This window comes from Tupaia chinensis, unplaced genomic scaffold (genome assembly GCF_000334495.1).
Source record: "Tupaia chinensis unplaced genomic scaffold, TupChi_1.0 Scaffold000528_1, whole genome shotgun sequence".
Lineage (NCBI taxonomy): Eukaryota > Metazoa > Chordata > Mammalia > Scandentia > Tupaiidae > Tupaia > Tupaia belangeri.
The window spans coordinates 5,981,550-6,006,807 of record NW_006160041.1 but is presented as its reverse complement, the minus strand read 5'-3'; the positions used below and the strand labels follow the sequence as shown (position 1 = coordinate 6,006,807).

The window sequence follows — 25,258 nt, the reverse complement described above, 5'->3', positions numbered from 1 at the left end:
GTTAAAAAGGTTGACCCCAAGCCTAAAAAGTCCAAGAAGAGGAACCCCCATTGAAGCCGAAACCACATCCTATTCCGGGGCATCGACAGATACTCTCGGTCTTCCATGTATTCCAGGAAGGCCATGTACAAGAGGAAATACTCTGCTACTAAATCCAGGATCGAAAAGAAAAAGAAGGAGAAGGTTCTTGTGACTGTCACAAAACCAGTTGGTGGAGACAAGAATGGTGGTACCTGGGTGCTTAAACTGTGCAAAATGCCTAGGTATTATCCTACTGAAGATGTGCCTGGAAAGCCTGTTAAGCCACGGCAAAAAAAACCCCTTCAGTCAGCATGTGAGAAAGCTGCGAGCTAGCATCACTCCTGGGACCATTCTGATCATCCTCACTGGATGCCACAGAGGCAAGAGAGTGGTTTTCCTGAAGCAGCTGAGCAGTGGCTTGCTTCTTGTAACTGGATCACTGGTTCTCAATAGAGTTCCACTGTGTAGAACACACCAGAAATTTGTCATGCCACCTCCACAAAAACTGATATTAGCAAGTAAAAATCCCAAAGCACCTTACCGATGCTTACTTCAAGAAAAAGAAACTGCAGAAGCCCAGACACCAGGAAGGTGAGATCTTCGACACAGAGAAGGAGAAATACGAGATTTCAGAGCAGCGCAAGACTGATCAGAAAGCTATGGACTCACAAATTTTTCCAAAAATCAAAGCTGTTCCTCAGCTCCAGGGCTACCTGCGATCCATGTTTGCCCTTACAAATGGAGTTTATCCTCACAAATTGGTGTTCTAGATTTTTTTGCCAAGAACCTAATTAAATAACTGATATATATATATATATAAATTCAATGAGATCTAAGAGGAGTTAATCAATTCCAAAAGATAAGAAAATCATTTCATGACATAAAGGAGAAATTCCATAAAGAGATAAACACCCTAAAAACAATGAAATGGAACCTCTGGAGATGAAGGATCTAATACAGGAAATCAAACTCTCAAATCTGTATAATGGGTATTCCAAAAAGTAAAGAAACTGGCAAAGGCATAGAAAATGTCTTTCATGAGATACTCTGAAAACTTTACAAATGTAGAGAGACACGCAGACATCCAGATCCAGGAAATGCAAAAGACACTAAATAGAATCAACATACTCTCCAAGGCACATCATTGCCAAAATGGAAAAAGTCAAAGACAAAGATAATGTTCTAAAAATGACAAGAAAGAAGCATCAAATTACTTATAAAGGATACCCCATCAGACTAACTTTAGACCTCTCAGCAGAATCCATGCAGGCAAGGAGGGAATGAAAAGACATTCAAAATTCTGAAAGAAAAACTATTTTTGCCAAGAATATTATACCCAGAAAGATTATCTTTCAGACTGAAAGGAGAAATAAAACCATTCCAAGATAAACAAAAACTACAAGAATTTGCCAACACTAGACCAGCTCTTGAAGAAATGCTTACGAGAATACCACATCAAGAAAACCAAAGGAAAAGAATTAGAAATAAGAAAACAAGACAACTAGGAAAATAATAAAATGGTAGGAGTAAGTACATATTGATAATAATGTTGAATGTTAATATAAACCCCCCAATTAAAAGACACAGACTGGCTGAACAGACCAAAAACAAACAAATAAATACCTTCCCATATATTGCTTACAAAAAAAAAAGGATAAAAACACACCACATTGACAAATACATACATAGATTCAAAGCAAAGGTCTGGAAAATGTAATTTTATGCAAACATAAATATAAAAAGCTGGATTCATGATACACATATCAGACAAAATAGACTTCAAGTTAAAAAACTGTAAACAGAGACATAGAAGGTCACTATGTACTATTCAAAGGATTAATTTACCACAAAGATCCAGTTATAAGTATTTATGTACCCAACATTAGAGCACTCAAATAAATAAAACAAAGATTCCTAAACCTAAAGAGAGAGAGAGACTATAGCACACTAATTGTTGGGGGATTCAAAAGCCCACTGTTACCACTGGATAGGTCATCTAGACAAAAGTTAAATGAAGAGACACAGGAACAAAATGATATAATTCAAATGGATCCAACATATACAGATCAGTTCTCTTAACCCTAAAATACACATTCTTTTCAGCCTCACATGGGACATTTTTGAAGACTGACCACATAATAGGACACAAAACAAGTTTTTACAGATTTAAAAGTACAGAAAGCATAACCACCATCTTTTATGACCACAATGAAATTAAACTTGAAATCAACAACAAAAAGAGCCTTAGAAAATAATCAAATACATGGAAACTAAACAATTTACTCCTGAATGACTATGAAACAACAAACAAATTTAAAATGAAATTGAAAAATTTCTTGAAACAAATGATAATGAAAGCATAATTATCCATAATCTTGGACACAATGAAAACAATACTAAAAGCAAAGTGTATAGCAATTAGTGCTCACAAGAAAGATGACAAACAACCTAATGATACATCGCAAGGAATTGGAAAAGCAACAACAAAAAATGCCCAAAAGTACTAGAAGAAAAGAAATAATAAAGATTAGATCAGAAATAAATGAAACCGGGAACCAGCAGTTAGCGTAATGGCTATGTCGCTGGACTCCCATGTAGTCGACCACGGTTTGCGTCCTGGACCCAGTGGTTTAAAACTCACGCCGGGCGCGTGTGCGTGCGTGCCCAAGATCCTGAGAGGAGAATGGAGGAGAAGGGATTGCGGTGCGGCCATCCCCCCTGGAGGGTGATTTCTCGCTTTCTGTCTCTGTCTCTCTCTGTCTGGCGAGCGCACACGCCCTATAGCGAAAATCTCTCAAAAAAGAAAAAAAAAGAAATGAAACCAAGAATAAAGAACATTATAAAAACTGACATAACAAAAACCTATTTTTTTTGAGAGGATAAGTAAAATCGACAAACCATTAGTAAGACTAAGAAAAATAAAGGACTCAGGTAAATAAAATCAGGAATTAAAAATGTCGAAATAAAAAAGATTAGAGAATACTATGAGTGACTATACACTAACAAATTGAAAAATCTAGAAGAAATGGACAAGTATCTGGGCACATACAATATACCTAGATTAATAACAAGCAATGAAATTGCATGAGTAATAGTCTCCCAACAAAGAAAAGCCCAGGTCACAGTGGCTTTACTTCTTAATTCTACAAGACTTTTAAAGAAGAATTAACCCAAATTCTCTTCAAACTATTTCTAAAGATCAAAATGGAAGGAATCCTCCCAAATTCATTTTATGAAGCCTCCATTATTCTGATACCGAAAGTAGAGAGGGACACAACAAAGGAAATTGCAAACCAATATTCCTGATGAATGCAGATGCAAAAATCTTAAACAAGGTACTAGCAAAATAATTATTGTAATGCAACACATTAACAGAAGAAAAGGTACAAATTAGATCATATCAGTATATGCATTGATACAGGAAAAGCATTTGATAAAATACAACATCCCTTCATGATTAAGACTCAACAAAATATACGTATAGAAGATATGTTTCTCAACACAGTAAAAGCCATCTATGACAAACCCATTGCTAACATCATACTGAGTAGGAAAAAGCTTAATTCTGTTCCACTAAAATCTTGACCAAGACAAGGTTGTCTGCTTTTTCCACTTCTTTTCAATATAGATTGGAAGTCCTAGCTAATGCAATCAGACAAGAGAGTGAAATAAAAGGTGTTCAAATGGGAAGGGAGAAGTTTAATTGTGTCTATTTGCAGACTTGTTCAAATACCAAGAAAATCCAAAAGAATCCATTAAAAAATCTGGAGAAGTGATAAATTCAGTAAAGTTACAAACTACAAAATCAATATACAAAGATCAATAAGTTTTTTTTTTTAATACATCAACAATGAATAGACTCAGGTAGAATTGAAGAAAGCCATCCCATTTACAATAGCCACAAAATAAAGTAAAATACTTAGAATAAACCTAACCAATTAGGAGAACAACCTTGACATAAAGAAAACCCCAAAAACCCAAATCCAAAATAAAAAATATTGAAACAGCAAACCACCTCCCCCCCCCAAAAAAAACCCCTATGGAACAATGAAGAAAGAAGTTTAAAATGTTACAAAAAATGGAAAGACATGAATTTTTATTTGAGTGAGAGAATCAATATAATTAAAATACAGATTCTACTGAAATTGATTTACAAATTTAATGCAATTCCAAAGAAATAACTAGAGACATTCTTCATAGGAATAGAAAAAACAATCATGAAATTTGTCTGGAATCATTAAAGACTCCATATTGCCAACATACTACTGTGCAAAATGAATAAACTTAGAGGCATCTCATTACCTGACTTCAAAATATATCACAAAACTGTTCATCAAAACAGCATGGTACTGGCACAAAAATAGACAATGGAACAGAATAGAGAATCTAGAAATAAACTCCAAAACATACAGTCTATTGATTTTTCACAAAGAGCACAAGATAACTCAGTGGAGAAAAGAAAGTATTTTCAGCAAACAGTGCTGTGAAAACTAGATATGCACTTGCAGAAAAATGAAACTACACCCCTATCTTACCATTGACAAAAGTCAGCCCAAGATTAATCAAGGATCTAAAGGTAAAGCCTCAAACTATAAAATTAGTTTTTGAAAACACAGGGGAAACACTTGAAGACATTGTGGTGGGCAAAGATTTCCTAATTAAGACCCCTAAAACACAGGCAACAACTCCAGAAAATAGAAAAGTAGGATTACATCAAACTTAAAAGCTTCTGTTTAGCAAAGGAAACAATAAATTACCCGCAGAATGGGAGAAAATATTTGCAAACCATACTTTAAGTAAGAGATTAATAACCAGAACATAAAGGGGACTCAAGCAGTTTACCTGCAGAAAGACTAATGTAATTTTAAAATAGGTATTTGATCTAAACAGGCAACTCTCAAAGAAAGACTTATGAATGGCCAAAAGCATATGAAAAACTGTTTTTTATCTCTTATCATAAAGAAAATGCAATGAATATCACCTAACCCGAGTAAGAATTTCTACTAAAGAGGAAGAAGAAGAACGACAACAACAACAAATGCTAGAATTGACCTAAATGTCCACAGCTGATGACTAGATTTAAAAAGTATTGCACATGGGGACAATGGAATACTGTTCACCCATAATGAACAATAAGATCCTGTCATTTGATAAAAGAGGCTGAATCTAGAAGATTTAAGGCTAAGTAAAATCCGTCAGACTATGAAAGACAAACTATGTCCTTACTCAGTACATACCAAATATCTGAACTCTATAGCAGAAGTTGAAAGATTTGAAGACAGAAGTAGAGAGGACAACTATACATACCAGAGTCTGAATGAAGGTTGGGGGTGGGAGTTAGGAGAAAAGCCTTTTAACAGCCTTAGAAATGCAGGCAGATCGGGCAAAGGGATTATGGAATGGCATATTACAACTGGGTGAAAAAAAAATTGACAATTACACATATATATAGGAAATGTATATACTATGTATATGCATACATAAAAAGTGGTATTCTTTGTTGAAAACAATGAATATGGTCTTGTTTTGATTTGTGCATGTGGCATGCATGTTTGAAAATACATGTTGTGTACCACCAGGACAGAAAACAATTAAATGTAAATAAGAGATTATAAAATAAAATAGAAAAAAAATACACACAAAAATGTAAAATGCATATTAGTGATAAATTGTGAATAGGAAAAAATGTCTTAGAGATAGATATTTAAATCTATACATGGAAGAGATTCCTGGCTAAGGTTTTACCAGATCCCAAGATGTATTAAAATACACTGAGAGTTATGTGCAAGATCAAATGCATTTAAATTTGCTTTAGGTTTAAAACAAAACAAAAAAATGTCCTCTGGTAATTATGGAATGGAAGCATAGCAAAATCAAATAAACATCATGAACCTAAATTTTTTATATACGTTAAAAATGTAGATGCCATTGGCTTATGCAAGTAGAGGAACAAATATTTTTGTTGATAGGAAACACTTAGAAAATACACCACAATTGCAAATTTCTCTTTATGTTAAGAAATTACTTACATCCTGGAAATATTGGGCAGATTTGAAAATGCATGACTAGGAATAGTTTTCAGATGAGTCTCTATGAGTTTCCTATGAAAAAAACAAAAATAATAAAATTAGAGTTGAATCATTGGAGTTTTGTAATAACTCACCTTTAATTATAAAGAACACATTATTAGAAGCATGACAGTCTTCTTTTTTTTTTTTTTCTTTTTCGAGAGAGATTTTTGCTAAAGGGTGCATGCACTCAGTGGAGAGAGAGAGACAGAGAGCAAGAAATCACCCCCCAGCAAGGAATGGCCACACGGGAATCCCTTCTCTATTCTCCTCTCAGGATTTTGGGCAGGCACGCACACATGCCTGGCATGAGGTTAAGCAGCCGGGTCCAACGACTCAAACCTAGGTCAACTATGTGGGAGTCCAACAACATAACCATTACGCCATCAGCTGGTCCCCCATCAGTTCTTAACAACATATATGTTATCACCCATGATCAATAAAAACAATGCTCAATTAATATAAATTTTCTTCCCAAAGAAATAAGAATGAGAGTGAGGTTCAGATGTAAAAAAAATTAGTACTCGGGTTTGATCTATGGATTAGCAGTAAACTAGCAATAGTATGCCTTGCCTAACATCACGTTCCATTTGTTAACTCGAGAGCAACAAAACATATTCCTAAGTGTACTAGGACTGCTAAATTCATATCATGCACGTGTCAACAGAAATGTTTTGAAATGCCATCAGAATAAACATTAAATAGAAATGAAGAAGAAATGAATGCATTAATTTTACCTTACAGATTATAAATAGCGGTATGGTTGCAGGCTTTTTGCCAAGCAGTCTCTTCAAACATTTACTTGGATCTTGTCATATACTTGCTGCAGTTTAGAAAGGCCCAATTGATGGGAAGCTAATTAATCCTTAGATTCTTGTCATCTCTTTGCTGCATATACAACTTAAAGGTGGCTTGCCCCCCAGTTTGCTTTTCTGAATATCCCTGAGAAGACTGAGACTGTTTTCCTTATAAATAATGAAACATCTTCATGCCTTCCAGCCAGTGTGCCTCTCCACCAAATGGCTCCATTTTCGAGCTCTACCCTTTATATAGTGACTACCTGACTAGAATCATGCCTGGGAAAAGGAGTGCCTAGTGTCCTAACTCACTTTGCAAAAAGACAATAATACCTCACCATACTAATGTCTTCTTCAGGGGGCTGTTTCTGCCATTTAAACATTGATAATAACACATCTGCCATTTGGTACCTTATTTGTATTAATAGAAAGTAGACTAACATGTACTTTTCCTTCTAGGCTGCAAGGTTATTTCTCAACTATCTATTCCTCTGACCTCTGTTTTCTTTGGACCACTTACTTTTGGAGGATTGATATATATCTTGCCTAATCAAAGCATCAACAGGACCAAATCAGTTTATAAAGAGACCTAATTACCCTGCTGGGGGCCCGGGGAGGTGATGTGAATGACAAAAGGTTAACCATCAGCTTTTTGTAACCCCTGCTGTTTCACCTTCATGTGATTTCAGAAATTCAGGTCGCACAAATGACCTGCTGGATGTCTCCCACTTACATTCCCTTAATTGGATTAATGAAAAGTTTGATACAGATACAAGATTATAAAAGATAAGAGACAAGTAAGTTGTTCTAGCAAAATCTCAGCGTAAAATTGGGCCATACTAAAGGAAAGCAAAGGATGCAATATGTACTGTTGGGCATCACTCAGAGTAATTGAGTATTTATTTATTTATCTTCATTCATCCCAGAGCCCTTGCATACGCATGTGTGAGAGAGAAGCAGACAGACACAGAAGCGTGCCCTGCACAGGGTCTGGTTGTGCCACAGTTCCTCTTCGTCCAGTCCTCCAGTCCACTGGGTCCCGGGCACTTGTGCATGTGCCCAGCGTGTTTCAGGTTGACTGGGGTGAGGGTTCCAACTGTGGTCACTATGTGGGATCTGACCTCTTAGTGAATGCTATGATGGTTATAACATAGCTTGGAACAGAAGATTGTTTTTGACAATGTTAAATAAAATAACAAAATTGCAAGTGAGGACCTAAATTGCGAAATTTGGTTGAATTTTAATAGTTCATATATTTTGCCTGGGTATGTTTATAACAATGTATACATAACCTAGATAAACAAATTCTTCATTGAATTTTTATTTTCACACATATATTTTTATTTTTGGTATAAATCATCTTGGTTGCCTCTTTAAAATTCACCATGTTTTAGCTCGAGTTTTTCTTTATTTTCTTCCCTAAGTTTAAAAAGTTTAGTCTGGAGATCAGCGGTTGTCATAATAGCTATGTCGCTGGACCCCCTTTTAGTCAACCATGGTTCGAGTCCTGGACCTGGTGGCTTAAACTCACACCAGGCTCATGTGCGTGTGTGCCCAAAATCCTGAGAGGAGAAGAGAGGAGAATGAATTGCGGTGTGGCCATCCTTCCTGGAAGGTGATTTCTCGCTTTCTATCTCTCTGTCTCTCTCTGTCTCTCTGGCGTGTGCATGCGCCCTATAGCAAAAACCTCTAAAAAACAAAACAAAACAAAACAAAACCTCGTGCAGGGCTTATGTGCGTGCATACCCAAGATTCCAAGAGGAGAATGAAAGAGAAGGGATTGCAACCCTGGGGATGATTTCTCACTTTCTATTTCTATGTCTCTCTCTGTATCTCTGGTGAGCACACATGTTCTATTGCAAAAATCTCTCTCTCAAAATAAAAAAAGAAAAAGTACATTTGTATATGCAAGAGTGATGGTTAATTTTAGTGTCAAGTTGATGCCCAGCTATTTGGTTAAGCATTATTTCCAGGTGTGTCTGTGAAGGTGTTTCTGGATGAGATTAAGATTTGAAGTGGGGGACCAGCAGTTAGTGTAATGGCTATGTTGTTGGACTCGCACATAGTCGACCGCGGTTTAAGTACTGGACCCGGTGGCTTAACCTCACGCCGGGCACGTTTGCGTCTGTGCCTAAGATCTGGAGAGAAGAATGGAGGAGAAGGGATTGCAGCGTGGCCATTCTCCCTAGGGAGTGATTTCTTGCTTTCTGTCTCTCTGTCTCTCTCTTGTCTTTCTGGCGAGTGCATGTGCCCCATAGCAAACAAACAAACAAACAAAAAAAAAAAACAAAAAAAAAAACCAAACAAACAAACAAAAAACCCTATCCAAAAAAAAAAAAGATTTGAATTGGTAGACTGAATAAAGCAGATTGCCCTCCCCTATGTGAGTAAGTCATATCCATAAAAATCTCTTTAAGAAAGAGCCTTTGACTATCTTCAAGCTGGAACATCAATCTTCTCTGCCTTCAAACTCAGACTCAAACTGGGACCTACAACATTAACTCTTCTGGTTCTCAGGCCTTCAGATTTAAGCTGGAAATATATATACCATTGCTCCTTTTAGGTTTCCAGCTTGCCATCTGCACATCCTGGACTTCCCAATTTCCTTAATCATGTGATCCAATTCCTTACCATGAAAACCTCTCTCTGTCTCTCAGTAGGTAGCTAGATAGAGAACTAGACAGACATACGTAGTTAGAGATAGACCGACAGGAGTATCTTTATCAATCTAATCTCTATGTAAATATGTGGCGATCTCTCTCATTTCTTTTGTTATTCTGGAGAACTTAGACTACATTGAAAAAATAATAAACACTTGCAAAGCACTTACTGTGCTGAGCACCATGTGTTTCACCATATTACAGAATGAAGGACAAAAACCTTATAATTACTATAATAGACATACAAAAAAGCATTTGATAAAATTCGACATCTTTTCACGATAAAAACTCTTGACAAAATAGGCACAGAGGAATGTTCCTCAACAAGATAAAGGACATATATGATACACACACATCTAATTTTATACTCAATGATGAAAAGTTGAAGATATTTCCTCTGAGATTAAGGACAAGACAAGAATTCCTGCCTTTGCCACTTCTATTCCGCATAGTATTGCTTCTATCCACAGCTATTTGGCAAGAAAAGAAATCAAAGGTATCTAAATTGAAAAGAAATTAAATTGTCTCTGTTTGTTGAAGACATGAATAGGAATATGAATATATATGAATATCAATATCTATCTATACATAAATGGCTAATTTTAGTGTCCAATTGATTGGGCTGTGGTCCAGGTATTTAGTTAAACATTAACCAAATGTTATATATAATATATGTGTGTGTGTGTATATATGTATATATATATACACATACATATATATATGAATATATATGAATATGAACATATATAGACATTAAATATTAGCCAAATATATATATATGTATGTATATATTTGTATGTATGTATATATATATATGTGTGTGTATATATATATATATATATATATATGCATAATACTTAACTGGCAGTACAGGGTCAGTTCCAACACAATATTAACAAGAAATTAAGAAAATTCTGTCATTTATAAAAGCTGTAAAATATATATATACACACATATATATGAATAGATATAGATATAGATATACATATAGGTATACATAAGCCAGACTTCATAGAAAACCTGTTAGAACTTAAAAATTCAGTGAAGTTTTAGGTTACAAGCCCAACATACAAAAATCAGTGGTGTTTCTATGCAACAACTACCAACAAATTACATACAATTTATATAACATTATATAAACATTTTTTAATTGTTAGAGGACATGTGTACTTAGAAGGAGAGTGCAACAGCACCCCCAAATGGGGCATGATCACACAGAATTATATTTTCTGCTGTCTGTGCCCCATCAGGGGGCATCCATGTGCATGTACTTTGCACATTTTTCAAGCCACTGGGGCCGTGATTTGCACAGTGGTTGGCCATGTGGGATCTGGCTCCCAGTGCGTAATACTTAACTGCAGCAGTACAGGGTCAGTTCCAACAAAACACAATATTAACAAGAAATTAAGAAAATACTCTCATTTATAAAAGCTACAAAATATAAAATATTAAATATTTAGGACTAAATTTAACCAAAGAGATAAAAGATGCTGAAAACTATAAAAGAGTGATAAAAGAAATAGAAGGAGACACAAAGAAATGGAAGCACAAGTTGTGTTCATTGACTGGAAGAATTAATATTGTCAAAATGACCCAAAAGCAACTTAGACTCAACCCAATCCTTATCAAAAATTTAATGTCATTCTTCAATGAAATAGAAAAAAACAATCTTAAAATATGTATGGAAGCACAATAGACCCCAAATAGCAAACAATCTTTAGCAAAAAGATCTTTAGCAGAGGGCATCACACTACCTGATTTCAAAAAATACAAAGCTAGGGATCCAGCAGTTGGCGTAATGGCTATGTCGCTGGACTCCCACGTAGTCGACCGCGGTTCGTGTCCCGGACCCGGTGGCTTAAAACTCACGCCGGGCGCGTGTGCGTGCGTGCCCAAGATCCCGAGAGGAGAATGGAGGAGAAGGGATTGCGGCGTGACCATCCCCCCTGGGGGTGATTTCTCGCTTTCTGTCTCTATGTCTCTCTCTGTCTGTCTGGCGAGTGCACACGCCCTACAGTGAAAATCTCTCCAAAAAAAAAAAAATACAAAGCTATAGTAATAAAATAGCGTATACTGGCACTAAAAACCAACACATCAACCAATGAAATAGGATACACATAAGCCCATACGTCTCTAGTTAATTGGTTTTCAACAAGGGTGCCAAGAACACACAGTACGGGTCCCTGCTGTGGTTTACGCAGTAGAGCACTACTGTGTAATATTAGAGTCACACGGGAAGGCTCCAAGGTTAAATCCATGGTTGGCTTGGACACATCTGATGTGTTTATGAGCCTGGCTGACTAGAAGGCTGGGGGAAAGATTATAGCATGGCAAGACTTTATCTAGGGTACCTGTTTTTCTTCTTCTTTCTCTTTTTCAAACAAACTTTTTAAAAAAATGCCAGATTATATGAAAACTTGTCAAAGAAAGACAGACAGAGGAAGAAAGAGAGAGAGAAAGCAACCTCCAATGAAGTTTGATCATGCTGCAATTCCTTTTCCATCCTGCCAGGATTGGGGGCACACACACACATACACACATGTGCATGTGACTAGTATGTTTTTCAAGCTGCTGAAGGCAGGATTTGAACTGTGGGGTCAGTCATATGAAATCTGGCTCCCTTAACTTCTTTTTTTTTTTTTTTTTTTTTGAATTTGTCAAAAATTCTTTTTTTTTTTATACATTTTTTTCTTTATTTACATTCATTCACTGTACATCATTATAGCATACAAAATGAGATTTTTCCATTGAGAATACACTGTATATTGGCTCAATCAAGCACATCAACATATGTGTTATTGTCAACAAATCATTTTCCATTTCTTGTTTTCTGTATATTTTGCCTTTTTTCCCATCCTTGATTCCCTATCTCACCCTCTGCCATCTCCCACCCTCCTCCCACACTGTGTCTGGTATCTATTGTTGCTTTCTATGCCTCCCCCATTTTATTGTTTCACTAAATATCTTAATAAATCTAAATATTTTCAATAGCAAGCACAGCTGATATGTACATATCCATGAACACAAGACTGACTTTAGGCATAAACCTCAGTGAATAGAATGAACATACTGTAAAGTAGCACCTAACTAGGGCTATATAGCTTAACTGCAGTCATCAAATAGGTATTTCTAATGCCTTTTTTTTTCTTCTGAAAATTTTTTTTTATTAATTTACATTCATTCCCTGAGCATCATCACAACATTCTAAATGTGGTTTCCCATCTAGAATATACTATATAGTGGCTTAATAATGCATGTTATCATCCATAATATTCCATTTCTACTTTCATATATATGTTTTTTACCCCATGTCTAGCCCTCTGCCCTATTCCACTCTCTTATTACACTATCTCTGCTGTCTACAGTTGTCTTCAATTCCTTTTCCCCCAACATTTCGTTGATCACACAATATCATAAGTAATCTAACTACTTTCAATAGCAAGATCAGCCGATGGTTTCAAGAAAAGCAGTTTTGAACTGGTAAGGATATTTCTTTGAAACTTAAAGCCTAGAAACAGGTTAGTATTCTGTTCAAATAGTCGGAACATGAATCTATTGATAGCTGAAGACAGGACAAAAGTCCTTAAAACCAGACAACAAAGCTTAGAAGAAAAGCAGCAATATTTTAGTCAAGTCGTAGAATACTGTTTCATCAGTTCAGTCTCATGTACTTAATCTTTCTTCTGTATCTGTTGAGGTTCGATGTTCCAGATTGAAATCTGGGATGTAATACTCAACTCCAGCTTTTGGCCCTACAATTAAGTTGCCCATTTTCTTAGTTTCTGAACTCTTATTTCTGTGTGTCTGCATTTAATTTTACTGACATAGCACTCCCTTAAGAACTTCTTGGAGATCCGGTCTGGTGCTGGTAAATTCTTTCAGGTTTTGTTTATCTGGGAAAGTTCGTGTCTTTTCTTCCCAAATGAACGATAACCTTGCTGGGTACAGAATTCTCGGTTGAAATTGCTTTTCCCTTAATACTTTGAATACATTTTCCCATTCTCTCCTCGCTCTCATTGTTTCCGATGAGAGGTCTGCCGTTAGTCTGATGGGATACCCTTTGTAGGTAACTTGCCTTTTTTCTCTTGCCAGTCTTAGTATCTTGTCTTTGTCTGTGGTTTTGGTCAATCTGGCTATAACGTGTCTTGGAGAAGATCTTCTTGGGTTGATTCTATTTGGGGTCCTCTGTATTTCTTGGGTCTGAATCTTTGAGTGCCTCTCCAGGTTTGGAAAATTTTCTTGTAAGATTTCATGGAATAGATTATCAATGCCCTTATGAGTCTCTTCACCTTCTGGGATGCCTATTATCCGGATGTTTGGACGTTTGATGGTATCTAGTACTTCTCGCATATTATTCTCAAATTTTTGGGCCATTTTCTCAGTCTTCGCGGTGGATTTTTCTAGGCCAACCATTTTCTCTTCTACATTAGAGATTCTATTTTCTGTATGATCTAGTCTGCTTTTAATACTTTCAAGGGAGATTTTGACTTCTTGTATTATAGCCTTCATCTCTAACAGTTCCATCTGATTCTTTTGTAAAGTGTGAAATTCCTCTTTTAGATCTAGCATGAATTTCCTCACCTCCTGGAACTCTTCAACTCCTTTCTCCTTCCTCTTCAGCAGTTCCTTGTCTCTCTTCTCTTCCATCTCTGTTAGCTTTGCCATTATGAATGTTCTGAATTCTTTATCAGACATTTCCATGATTTCCATTGAACTGTGTGTGGATAAAGAGGAGCTATCCTTTTCCCTTGTGGGAGAGGTATTTTCCTGCTTCCCCATATTTCTTGTGGTCCTGCAGCGATTTCTAGTCATCTGGTGGATGGTCGGTTTCTTCCCAAACTTGGAAGTTCAATCAGAGGGTCGAGGAGTGTGCAGAAAAAGAAGCAGAGAGAGGGAAACAATACCAACAGCAAAAAAACAGACAAGAGCCTCTCCTTAAAAAAATTCTAAAAAGTAAAAAAATAAAAAAAAAGAGAGAGCGAGAGCGAGAGAGAGGACAGAGACAGACGTAGAGAGAGACAAAGGCAGATAGAGACAGGAGACTTGAAAGGGATCTTCCTACCACGCGAGTTCTGGATGCTGGAGGCCCAGTTATCAGTGGGACATCTTCCTTTCTCCCCAAATGGCTAGATCACAGGAGCCATGGAGCTGGCTGCCTCTTGAAGAAGGGCTGTTCTGGGAGGAGGAGAGGGGATTATTAACAAGATAAAGCGCTAGGTAGGAGGGGCCAAAGGGCCCTGTAAAATGCCTCTCCTTAAAAAAATTCTAAAAAGTAAAAAAATAAAAAAAAGAGAGAGCGAGAGCGAGAGAGAGGACAGAGACAGACGTAGAGAGAGACAAAGGCAGATAGAGACAGGAGACTTGAAAGGGATCTTCCTACCACGCGGGTTTTGGATGCTGGAGGCCCAGTTATCAGTGGGACATCTTCCTTTCTCCCCAAATGGCTAGATCACAGGAGCCATGGAGCTGTCTGCCTCTTGAAGAAGGGCTGTTCTGGGCTTTTATGTTTTTACTCCATGGACACCGTGTCCGGAAGAGCACGGTCAGCACAGCAGCAGGTTCTCCCCAGCAACCACGCGGCAGGAACTCTGGCTCCCTTAACTTCTTAACCAATGGCCACAGGATCAGTCCAATAAATAAACTCTTAAAAGCATGCACACTGGAGAAATGACAGTCTCTTCAATAAACAGCATTAGGGAAACTGACTATCCACAAGTAGAAGAATGAAATTAGACCTTTATCTCAACCCTTACATATGAATAGCTCAGAATGGATTAAATATTTAAATGTAAGACGTGAAACTATAAAGCTCCTAGAGGAAAACATGGGGGAAGCTTTTTGGCATTGGTGTGAGCACTGATTTCTTGGGGTATGACCCCAAACACTGGTAACAAAAGCTAAACTAGACAAATGGGATTGCATCAAACTAGAAAGCTCTTCATGGCAAGGGAAACAACACAGAGTGAGACATGACCCACAGAATGGGAGAAAACCTTTGTAAAGCATATATTAGATAAGGGCCTCATAAGCAATGCATAAGAAACTCAAACAAGTGAGTAACAAGAAAATAAATAACCCTATTAAAAGTTGGCAACTGAGGGGACCAGCAAAGGGCGTAATGGTTATGTCATGAAGTCAACTGTGGTTCGAGTCCCAGACCTGGAGGCTTAAAACTCAACAGTGGGTGCGTGTGTGTGCATGCCCAAAATCCCAAGAGGAGACTGAAAGAGAAGGGTTAATATTGTGGCCTTCCTCCCAGGAGTTGATTTCTCACTTTCTGTCTCTCTGTCTCTCTCGGTTTCTCTAGCAGGCATATGCCCCCTATAGCAAAAATCTCTCTAGAAATAAAACAAAAAGGCAATGGACCAGGTGGTGGCAAGGTGGTCAGGGTAGCTGGGTCCCTTATGGCCAGCTGCACAGTTTAAGTCCCAGACTCTGCAGTTTGAAAAACATGCCAGATACATATGCATGTGTGCCCAACATCCTGAAAGGAGAAATAAGGGATTTAGGTGTGACCTCCTTCATGGAGAATACTTTCTCATTTTTTTTTTTCTTCTCTCTCTCTGCAGAGAGCAAATAAAAAAATGACAAAAGAATAAATACATATACACATATGAATACATACATACATATATTCTTTGACTGCCATTTAACATGTATAGTGTTTTTCCTGATATGTAAATAAAAGAAAAAAAATTTAATGGAGCTCTTTAATATTCTTCCTCAATCTGCACCAAACCCTCGGGGCTTTGAGGAGCACTGTTTCAAACCTAGATATATTTTCCAAACATTATTATCTTAGAGCTGAATAATCTGAAGAATGGTTGAGCAACCTAAGTTCACATAATAAAGTAGTCAGGTGTCCTGCAAGCTGTCCACTGAGAAGTACATATAAATATGGTATTCTGAAACTATAAAACTATAGACAGATGTTTTCCTTTGCTACAAAGTTGAGACCCAGCAGCATTTCAAGAATTGGCGCATATTTAGTACGACAAATCAAGTGTTTACCATGCTTCAGAAATAATGCAAAATGCTAGGGATACAATGGTAACGTAACCATCAAAGTTCCTGCATTTATGGAGCTGAGATCAGAGGAAGATTCAGCCATTAAAAAAAAAAAAAAGAAAAGAAAGAAAGAAAGAAAAAGAAAAAAGAGAAAAGAACCTTTTAATAACTACATGGTTTTCATTGTGTTCGTGCTACCAAGGCAGATTACGCAGGTCCCGACATGTTTGTGGAAAAATGGAATTAAAGTATAATTTTATTTTGGTGCAAACATTTTTTGAAATCCATGCCTAGTTTTTTCATGCTACACATTTCCTGTGAACCCTTTGAAGATCCCTCATATGACATCTATGTGTAAGAAGTTCTTTCGGAGGAACTGATTTCAGCCAAGATTTGAAGGTTTCGATAAATGACATGTTCTGAGGGACCTAAAAGTGTCAGTGAGGGAAGCAGAGTGATGGGTTGAGAGAGTTTTCTGATACTCAACCAAAAACAGTATGATCCAGCTTCCTAACTTAGTAGTTATGCGGAGAAGTTGAGGTTTACAGGAAAGTGAATTACATATTACAAACTCCTGAATGAATTTCAGGCACTTTTATGTGTGGGATCTTATCTAAAATGAATTCATGAGACCAGCGGATGGCATAATGGCTATGTCGCTGGACTGCCAGGTAGTCAACCGCAGTTCAAGTCCTGGACCTGGTGGCTTAAACTCATGCCAGGTGCGTGTGCATGTGTGTACAAGATCCTGAGGGAAGAATGGAGGAGAAAGGATTGTGGAGTGGTCATCCTGCTGGGGGGTGATTTCTCGCTTTCTGTCTCCTTGTCTCTCTCTGTCTTTCTGGTGAGCGCATGCACCCTATAGCAAAAACCTCTAAAAAATTTTTAAAAATAAATAAAATGATGTTCATAAACATAGCCATTCCGTTCATGGTTGTAGATGAAAGTAGCTGGGTAAACACTTGACATGTGTTTTTTTGTTTTCTGAAAGTAGCTTTCCTTACAAATGACAATGCAGTCCTTGGCAGAAGGTAACATTTTTTTTTCCCCTGGTTCTCACATGTTTTTTGGCAATTTAGAAGTTCACCATCTCTCATTAGAATTTCAAAGTATTCCTAATGAATTTTATCTAAGGGGAAAAGAACTTATTGGCTTAGGGAACTTTCAAGCCAGCCAAGAAAATGAGCTAGACACTTAAGAGACATAATGTATATATTTATTATTTACATATTCTACTAAAAAATACTGAATACCAGAGTCAAACATTTTGTAGGAGGTATGAGTGCATATAGACATGCATGTTTTATGTTTATGTATTTATTTATTCTTAGTTTTTGCTATAGGGCATGTGTGCTCACCAGAGAGAATGGGAGAGAGGGAATGTGAGAAATTCCTCCCTCCCCCCAGGGGGGATGGCCACATGTCAATCCCTTCTCCTCTGGTCTCCTCTCAGGATTTTGGGCATGCATGCATGTGTACCTGGCATAATTTTCAAGCCACCAAGCCTGGGACATGAGCTGTGAAGTCGGTCATGTGGGATCTGGCACCTCAACGTCCATACCACCTACTGGCCCATGCATGTGTATTTTGTTGTTGATTGTTGTAGCTCCTGTTTGGGAGAAGAAAAATAAGCTTATTGGAAAAATGAGCAAAAGTAGGTTCTCCTCATTCATTTGCATTTTAAGTTTTAACACTTCCGATGAATTAATTTTCCTTCTGTGTTTGTGTTTCAACTGTTACATATTGATTTACAAATCATACCTCTCTGTCTGCCTACATTTCTGCTCCTTTTCATTCATTTATGTAGATCCAAATTTCCATTTTCTTCCTGCTTGAAGAACTCCCTTTGCATGATTTTTGTTTCTGTTTTGTCTGCTGGCAATGATTTTGCTCAAGTTTTGCTTATCTGACAAAGTATTTTACCTTCAATATGAAAAGATATTTTCACAAGGTCTAACAGTCTATGGTGGACAGATTTGTTTTCTCTTTCAGTACTTTAAAGATGTCATTCTGTTGCATTCTAGCTCGTGTAGGTCTTGGCAATAAGTCTGCTTTCTTTCTTGTCTTTGTTCATCGGTAGGTAATATGCATTTCTTCTCTGGAAGCTTTTCGGATATTTTCTTTATCACTGATTTTCATCAGGTTGATTATGATATGCCCTTGTATAGTTATCTTTATTCTTTTTGAGTGCTTTCACCGAATGCTTCTTAGCTTTATGCATTTACAGTTTTTATCAAATTCAGAAAACTTTTAGTTATGAATGACTCAAAATTTTTCTTGTTCCAATTCTCTTTTATCTCCCGTTGAAACTCCTCTCTTTTAAAAAAGAATTATTGGGAACCAGCAGTTAGCGTAATGGCTATGTTGCTGGATTCCCACATAGTCAACCGCGGTTCACGTCCCGGACCCGGTGGCTTAAAACTCATGCCGGGCGCGTGTGTGTGCGTGCCCAAGATCCCAAGAGGAGAATGGAGGAGAAGGGATTGTGGCGTGACCATCCCCTCTGGGGGGTGATTTCTCACTTTCTGTCTCTCTGTCTCTCTCTGTCTGTCTGGCGAGCGCACGCGCCCTGTAGTGAAAACCTCTCCAAAAAAAAACAAAAAAGAATTATTTAATTTTATTTATTGCTATTATTATTTTTTTTTAACTTGCTGTAAGGGATGTGTACTCAACAGAGAGAGACGGGGCAGGGGTGGAGTGAGGAGGAGTGTGAAAGCAAGCCTCCAGGTCTGGGACTCAAGCTGAGATCACCCATGTGGGAGTTCAACACCCCAAACACGCCACCTGCTGGCTCCCAGAACTCTTCTTACATGTAAGTTCAATCACTCGATAATGTCACACAGGTCATTGACACATCTTTCTCCTCATTAACCTCATGCTTTATGTTATTGTCTTGAGTTGTTCAGATGCCTTACATGTATTAATGCCATTGCTTATCATTTCCATCATCTCTGTCATTCTGGGTCTGCTTTTATTGACTGAATTTTCTCTCTTCATTATGGATATTTTCCTGCCCTCTTTTTTTCACTTCTATTGCTAAGAGAGAGAAGATAATGTGGAAACTGCCATCGAAGAGGAACCAATTTTTACTGAGATCCACGATGAAAGTAGAGAGCCACAAATCCCCCTCCTTTTAAATTTGGGCTGGCTGTGGCTATTTGTTTAACCAGAGTATGTGGCAGTAGTGATGTTTTGGGATTTTGAGGTGAGATTAGAAGAAGCTTCACAGCTTCCATCTAAGTCTCTTGGGATACTCTCACTGGGAGCCCTACGCTGCCATGTAAGAAACACAGCTACCCCAAGACTGCCAGAATAGAGGCCACATGAAGGAGCTCCAAAGTCCCACCCTCAGACGAACATTCAGGCCATCTTCTCCAAGACAGCAGACACGTAAATGAAGCCATCTTGGACTGTCAGCCAAGCCCTCATTTATAATCTGAATACCACTGACTAAACTCTGACGATGCCATGAGAATGATTCAGCTGTCCTTTATTCCAGTTCCTGACATATAATATCATTAAATATAAAGAAGTGGTTGTTTTAAACATCTGTATTTTGAAGTAAATATTTAAGTAGCAATAGATAACTAAAACACCCATCATACATTGGCTGTTATTCAGGTAGGTATTTTACATTCACGAAATTACCCATTAGATGTCTAGTTTCACAGACTATTTGGAAAATGGGAAATTGGTTTGAATTTATGTTTTCATTGAAATGGCAGTGATGATGGAAAAGAAATTATAACAAAAGAGATTGTGTTTACCTGTTTCATTTTCCAAGAATATCTTCTTGGAAAAAAGGAACGAAACTGTAATTGTTACTATTTTCTATCATTAGGCTAAAGCATTTAAAACATATTCAATCTTAAAACACGTGTACAGTTTTTCTGGTATTTCCATGTGACTCTTTTATGCCTGCTAAATCGAATGCTTGAAAGTATCTAGGCAAACCAAAAAACTATTATTTTGCTGGCTGCAATTTGCAAACAATGTCTTTATTCTTTACACCACCTGTAAAATTTTCCTCTGCTCTCGCATTCCAAAACAAACAAACATAAAGCTTAGGCTCTTTCCTGATAGCAAAGTAAAAAAATGTATATGGACAATTGAAATGTCCAAAGACAGGGGACTGGCTGAATCAATGATGGGACATAGGTGAAATGTTATTCTGCCATTAAAATTTATCAGGAAGTTGGGAACCAGCAGTTAGTGTAATGGCTATGTCGCTGGACTCCCACATAGTCGACCGTGGTTCGCCTCCCGGACCCGGTGGCTTAAAACTCATGCCGGGCGCGTGTGTGGGCGTGCCCAAGATCCCGAGAGGAGAATGGAGGAGAAGGGATTGCAGCGTGACCATCCCCCTGGGGGTGATTTCTCGCTTTCTGTCTCTCTGTCTCTCTCTGTCTGTCTGGCGAGCACACGCACCCTATAGCGAAAACCTCTCCAAAAAAAAAAGAAAGAAAAAAAATTTATCAGGAAGGTACATGAAAAGAATATGGACAGATATTTAAAATATAACATTAGGTTAAAAAGTCAGTTATAAAAGAGCATATACATTATGAAACAGTTTTACATAAATTCTTAAATTACACAAGAAGTTTTTATAGATATGTACAACAAAATTTTAGTGATAGCCCCAGAGAGTGAGATGAGAGATACTTAAAAATTTATTTCTGGGAACCAGCAGTTGGCGTAATGGCTATGTCACTGGACTCCCATGTAGTTGACCGCAGTTCGAGTCCTGGACCCAGTGGCTTAAACTCACACCAGGTGTGTGTGCATGTGTACCCAAGATCCCGAGAGGAGAATGGAGGAGAAGGGATTGCAGTGTGGCCATCCCCCCGGGGGGTGATTTCTCACTTTCTATTTCTATTTCTCTGTATCTCTCTGTCTTTCTGGCAAGCACATGCACCCTAAATACATATATATATATATATATATATTTCTATAACTGCAATTTTTAATTTTTCTACAAAACAACTTCATGAATTTGATTTGAAATGGAAGAAAAATTATTAATCATTTAAAAATCTGTGGACAGGCAAGCAGGGTTGGATCAACAGCATTCCTCACAATGAGCATGCTCTATAGTTCTACAAGAGTCCTTATCATGAAATTTCAGAGTTATGGGGCTTGGGGAATTGGTGTTATTGGAAAGAGGAAATACTGTGTTTTCCAAGATAATAGAGTAGACCATAGCTTTCTTCATAGAGCATAGCTGCACTGTCCAGTCTGATATCCAGAGCCACATGTCGTCCTCAATTTTGCAAAGCAGTTAGTTTGAACAGGCATGCGTTTTAAGTGTAAAATACACATTGAGGAATTTTTTGTTTTGTTTTGTGTTGTTTTGTTTTTCTGGGAGATTTTTGCTATAGGGCACATATGTTCACCAGAGATATAGAAAGAGTGAAAGGGAAAAATCACCCTCTGCCCAGGGGATGGGCATGCAACAGTCCTTTCTTCTCCAGTCTCCTCTGGGGATTTTTGGGTGCACACACACACACACGCACCCCATGTGAGTTTTAAGCCACATGGGTCTGGGGCTCCAACTGTGATTGGCTATGTGGGAGTCCAGTGATGTAACTACTACTCCATCTGCTGGTCCACACATTGAGTTTTATTTATTTATTTTTTATTTATTTATTTATTTTTGGAGAGGTCTCTGCTATAGAGTGTGTGCGCGCACCAGACAGACAGAGAGAGACAGAGAGATAGAAAGCGAGAAATCACCCCCCAGAGGGGATGGCCACACCGCAATCCGTTCTCCTCCATTCTCCTCTCGGGATCTTGGGTATGCATGCACATGCGCCCAGCGTGAGTTTAAGCCACCGGGTCCAGGACTTGAACCACGGTTGACTACGTGGGAGTCCAGTGACATAGCCATTACGCTAACTGCTGGTCCCCACACATTGAGTTTTGAAGACTTACCAAGAATAAAAGTAAAGTATTTTGTTAATATTTCATTTTGGTGGGACCAGCAGTTGGCATGATGGCTATGTTGCTGGACTCCCATGTAGTCGACTGCAGTTCAAGTCCCAGACCCGGTGGCTTAAAGTCATGCCAGGCATGTGTGCGTGTGCGTGAGTGCCCAAGATCCCAAGAGGAGAATGGAGGAGAAGGGATTGTGGTGTGGACATCCCCCCTGGGGGGAGGGTGATTTCTTGCTTTCTGTCTCTCTGTCTCTCTCTGTCTTTCTGGTGAGCGTACATGCCCTATAGTGAAAACCTCTCCAAAAAAAAAAAGAAAAGAAAATGTTTTTATATTTTGTTAGATATTAAAATTACATTTTTATGTGTTAAGTTAAATATATTATTACAATTAATGTCACCTGTTTTCTTCTTACTTTGCTTAATGTGGCAAGTAGAAATATTTAAATTACAGATGGGGTTTATATGATATTTCTCTGATAGCACTGGAATAAATACTAAGCTCAGTCTTAACTATATTATATCTCTTTCTGAATCATGAAGAATTATTTTAGAAAGTTGTTTGAAACACACGAGATACTAACGAAAGAGAACAAAACAGTTGTAAATTGAAAAAATATTTCCTACTTTTAAAATCCGAAATAAGATACCCTAGTGGTGTTCTACAGTAGCAAAGTGTAAATAAAAAAGGAATGCTGTAAATACAATTTCCCTTCAAATATATTTATATTTTCTCCACTTTGAAACAGTATTTTCTTAAAATGTTAAATTAAAATTCTTGGGCAAACAAACAATATTTTTATTATGACTCAAATTATTATTTAATTAAAAATAAGTTTATTGGTCCAGCAGTTGGCGTGGGGTTTAAGGTGGCTGGATTACACATGGTTGACTGTGAAGTTCAAATCTCCAATCTGACAGTTTGAAAATTATGCCCGGTGCTTGTGCACGTGTGCTCAAAATTCTGAGAAGAGAATGGAGGAGAAGGAATTGCTGTGTGCCCATCCCCCCCGGGCAGTGAGTTCTCACTTTCTCTCTCTTCTCTCTCTCTCACTGGCTCTCTCCAGTGAGTGCACTCACCCAATAGCCAAAAAAAGACTACTATGTAGAGGGTACCCACGCTCTTCCAAGCATAATGCTGTGTTTAACACCAGCAAGTCAGTGTTCCATGTCCCCTTCCCCAAGGTGAGAGAACACGCACGGTTTTGTCAGGTCCAGGGCGAACGCAGCGCATACCTAGACACTCTAGATTCCTGGTCCTTTCATTCATCCAGGCGACCCGTCAGCTCTTCCAGGTTTCCAAGTTATCTCAGCTTTCACAGACTGGCGTGAAGTCTTATGCTGCTGTCATTTTATATGAAAAAGGCACCAAAACCTGGTGTGGACCCCTGAAAAACCTCCACTGTCATAATGAGTATGATATTATGACCAAAAGGCATGTTTGCTCCATGTGTATGGTATCCAGAGCACATTTCCTACCAAAAGTCTTTTTGATTAAAACAAAAAATAGGCCAGCTATGGTAGCACAGTGCTTAGCGATGCTGAGGCCATGTGGGAAGGTCCCAAGTTCATGTCCCAGGATCTCCCTGTGTATACTGGGCATGCACAGGGATGCTGGGATTCTGGCTGACTGAAGACTCTTGGGGTGTGTGTGCCTCTCTCCTCTGTCTCCCTCTTTTATGGAAGAAATAAACTAATATCCCCCTCAACAACAACAAAAAAAACAATTGAGGTGGTGATGGTGGTTAAGAGCACTAGACTCCCACATGGCCAACAGCAATTCGAGTCCCCAACCTGGTGACTTGCTCTCTCTCTCTCTCTCTCTCTCTTTCTCTCTCTCTTTCTCTCTCTCTTTCTCTCTCTCTTTCTCTTTCTCTCTCTCTTTCTCTTTCTCTTTCTTTTTCTCTTTCTCTTTCTCTCCATCCCTCTCTGGTCAAATCACAATAAATAGATAGATAGATAGATAGATAGATAAAGTTAAATAAAAATAAAATAATTCTTAAAAAAATAAAAGCACATGCACATATTCCCTGATAATTCTCTTCATTAAAAGTATAATAAAAATGAGATCACATGATTTTTCATTCTGAATGAAATAATCTAAATGGATGATAGTTTATTTAAATAATACAAATGCCTCTGTATCCGGAAGGTCATATTTCCATTCAGAATCATCAAAAACACTTTTCAGTAAAGTTCACTGAACTTAAAAAGCTGGTTCCACAAATGAAAAATCACTAGTAAAGAGACCTGAACTAACATTTATCTCCCTGCATAATTTTAAAATGGAGAAAGAGAAAGAGAAAGAGAAAAGGATTAATCCCCAAGTATTTTACCCTATATCATAATTCAGTTTACTTCCAGTAAAATTCAGAGCAAAAATTTCAGATTTTTTAAAGAAAATATATTCGGATGTGAGAACCTTGAGTTCAATCCTGAAGTAAAACACAACTTTAACCAAAACAATGCTTTTTTATGTTTTTAAAAGTAAGCGAAGGATCGGTTTTCAGTCCTCTTTTAGCCAACAGATGAGAAAAAAGTTGAACTTGGTCTATTTTGTTTAGACATCAGCAAGTAGGCAATTCAAAGTTCCCTGTTGAAAGTGATTTCTTTTTTTCTCTCTCAAGGGCTCTTGAGGGTTCACATTGGAATGTCAGTGACCTTGTTTTTACCAAGACTGTATGAGCCTCCCTCAGCTGCCGTCTGTGCTACAATAAATGCACTCCAGTCACTGGAGACACTGTTTCTAGAATTTATCCACATCATTCCCTACA

At 37.8% G+C, this 25,258-nt stretch overlaps 1 protein-coding gene across 1 annotated transcript in view; it reads right to left on the bottom strand.

Annotated features, from left to right (window-relative positions):
• The window catches only part of TSHR (thyroid stimulating hormone receptor), a 166,355-nt gene that overhangs the window by 70,305 nt on the left and 70,792 nt on the right, over positions 1–25,258 (bottom strand). The window contains exon 2 of the mRNA XM_006157105.1: positions 6,051–6,122. Within this exon, the coding sequence (XP_006157167.1) occupies positions 6,051–6,122 (72 nt within the window). The remainder of the gene's footprint in view (positions 1–6,050; positions 6,123–25,258) is intronic.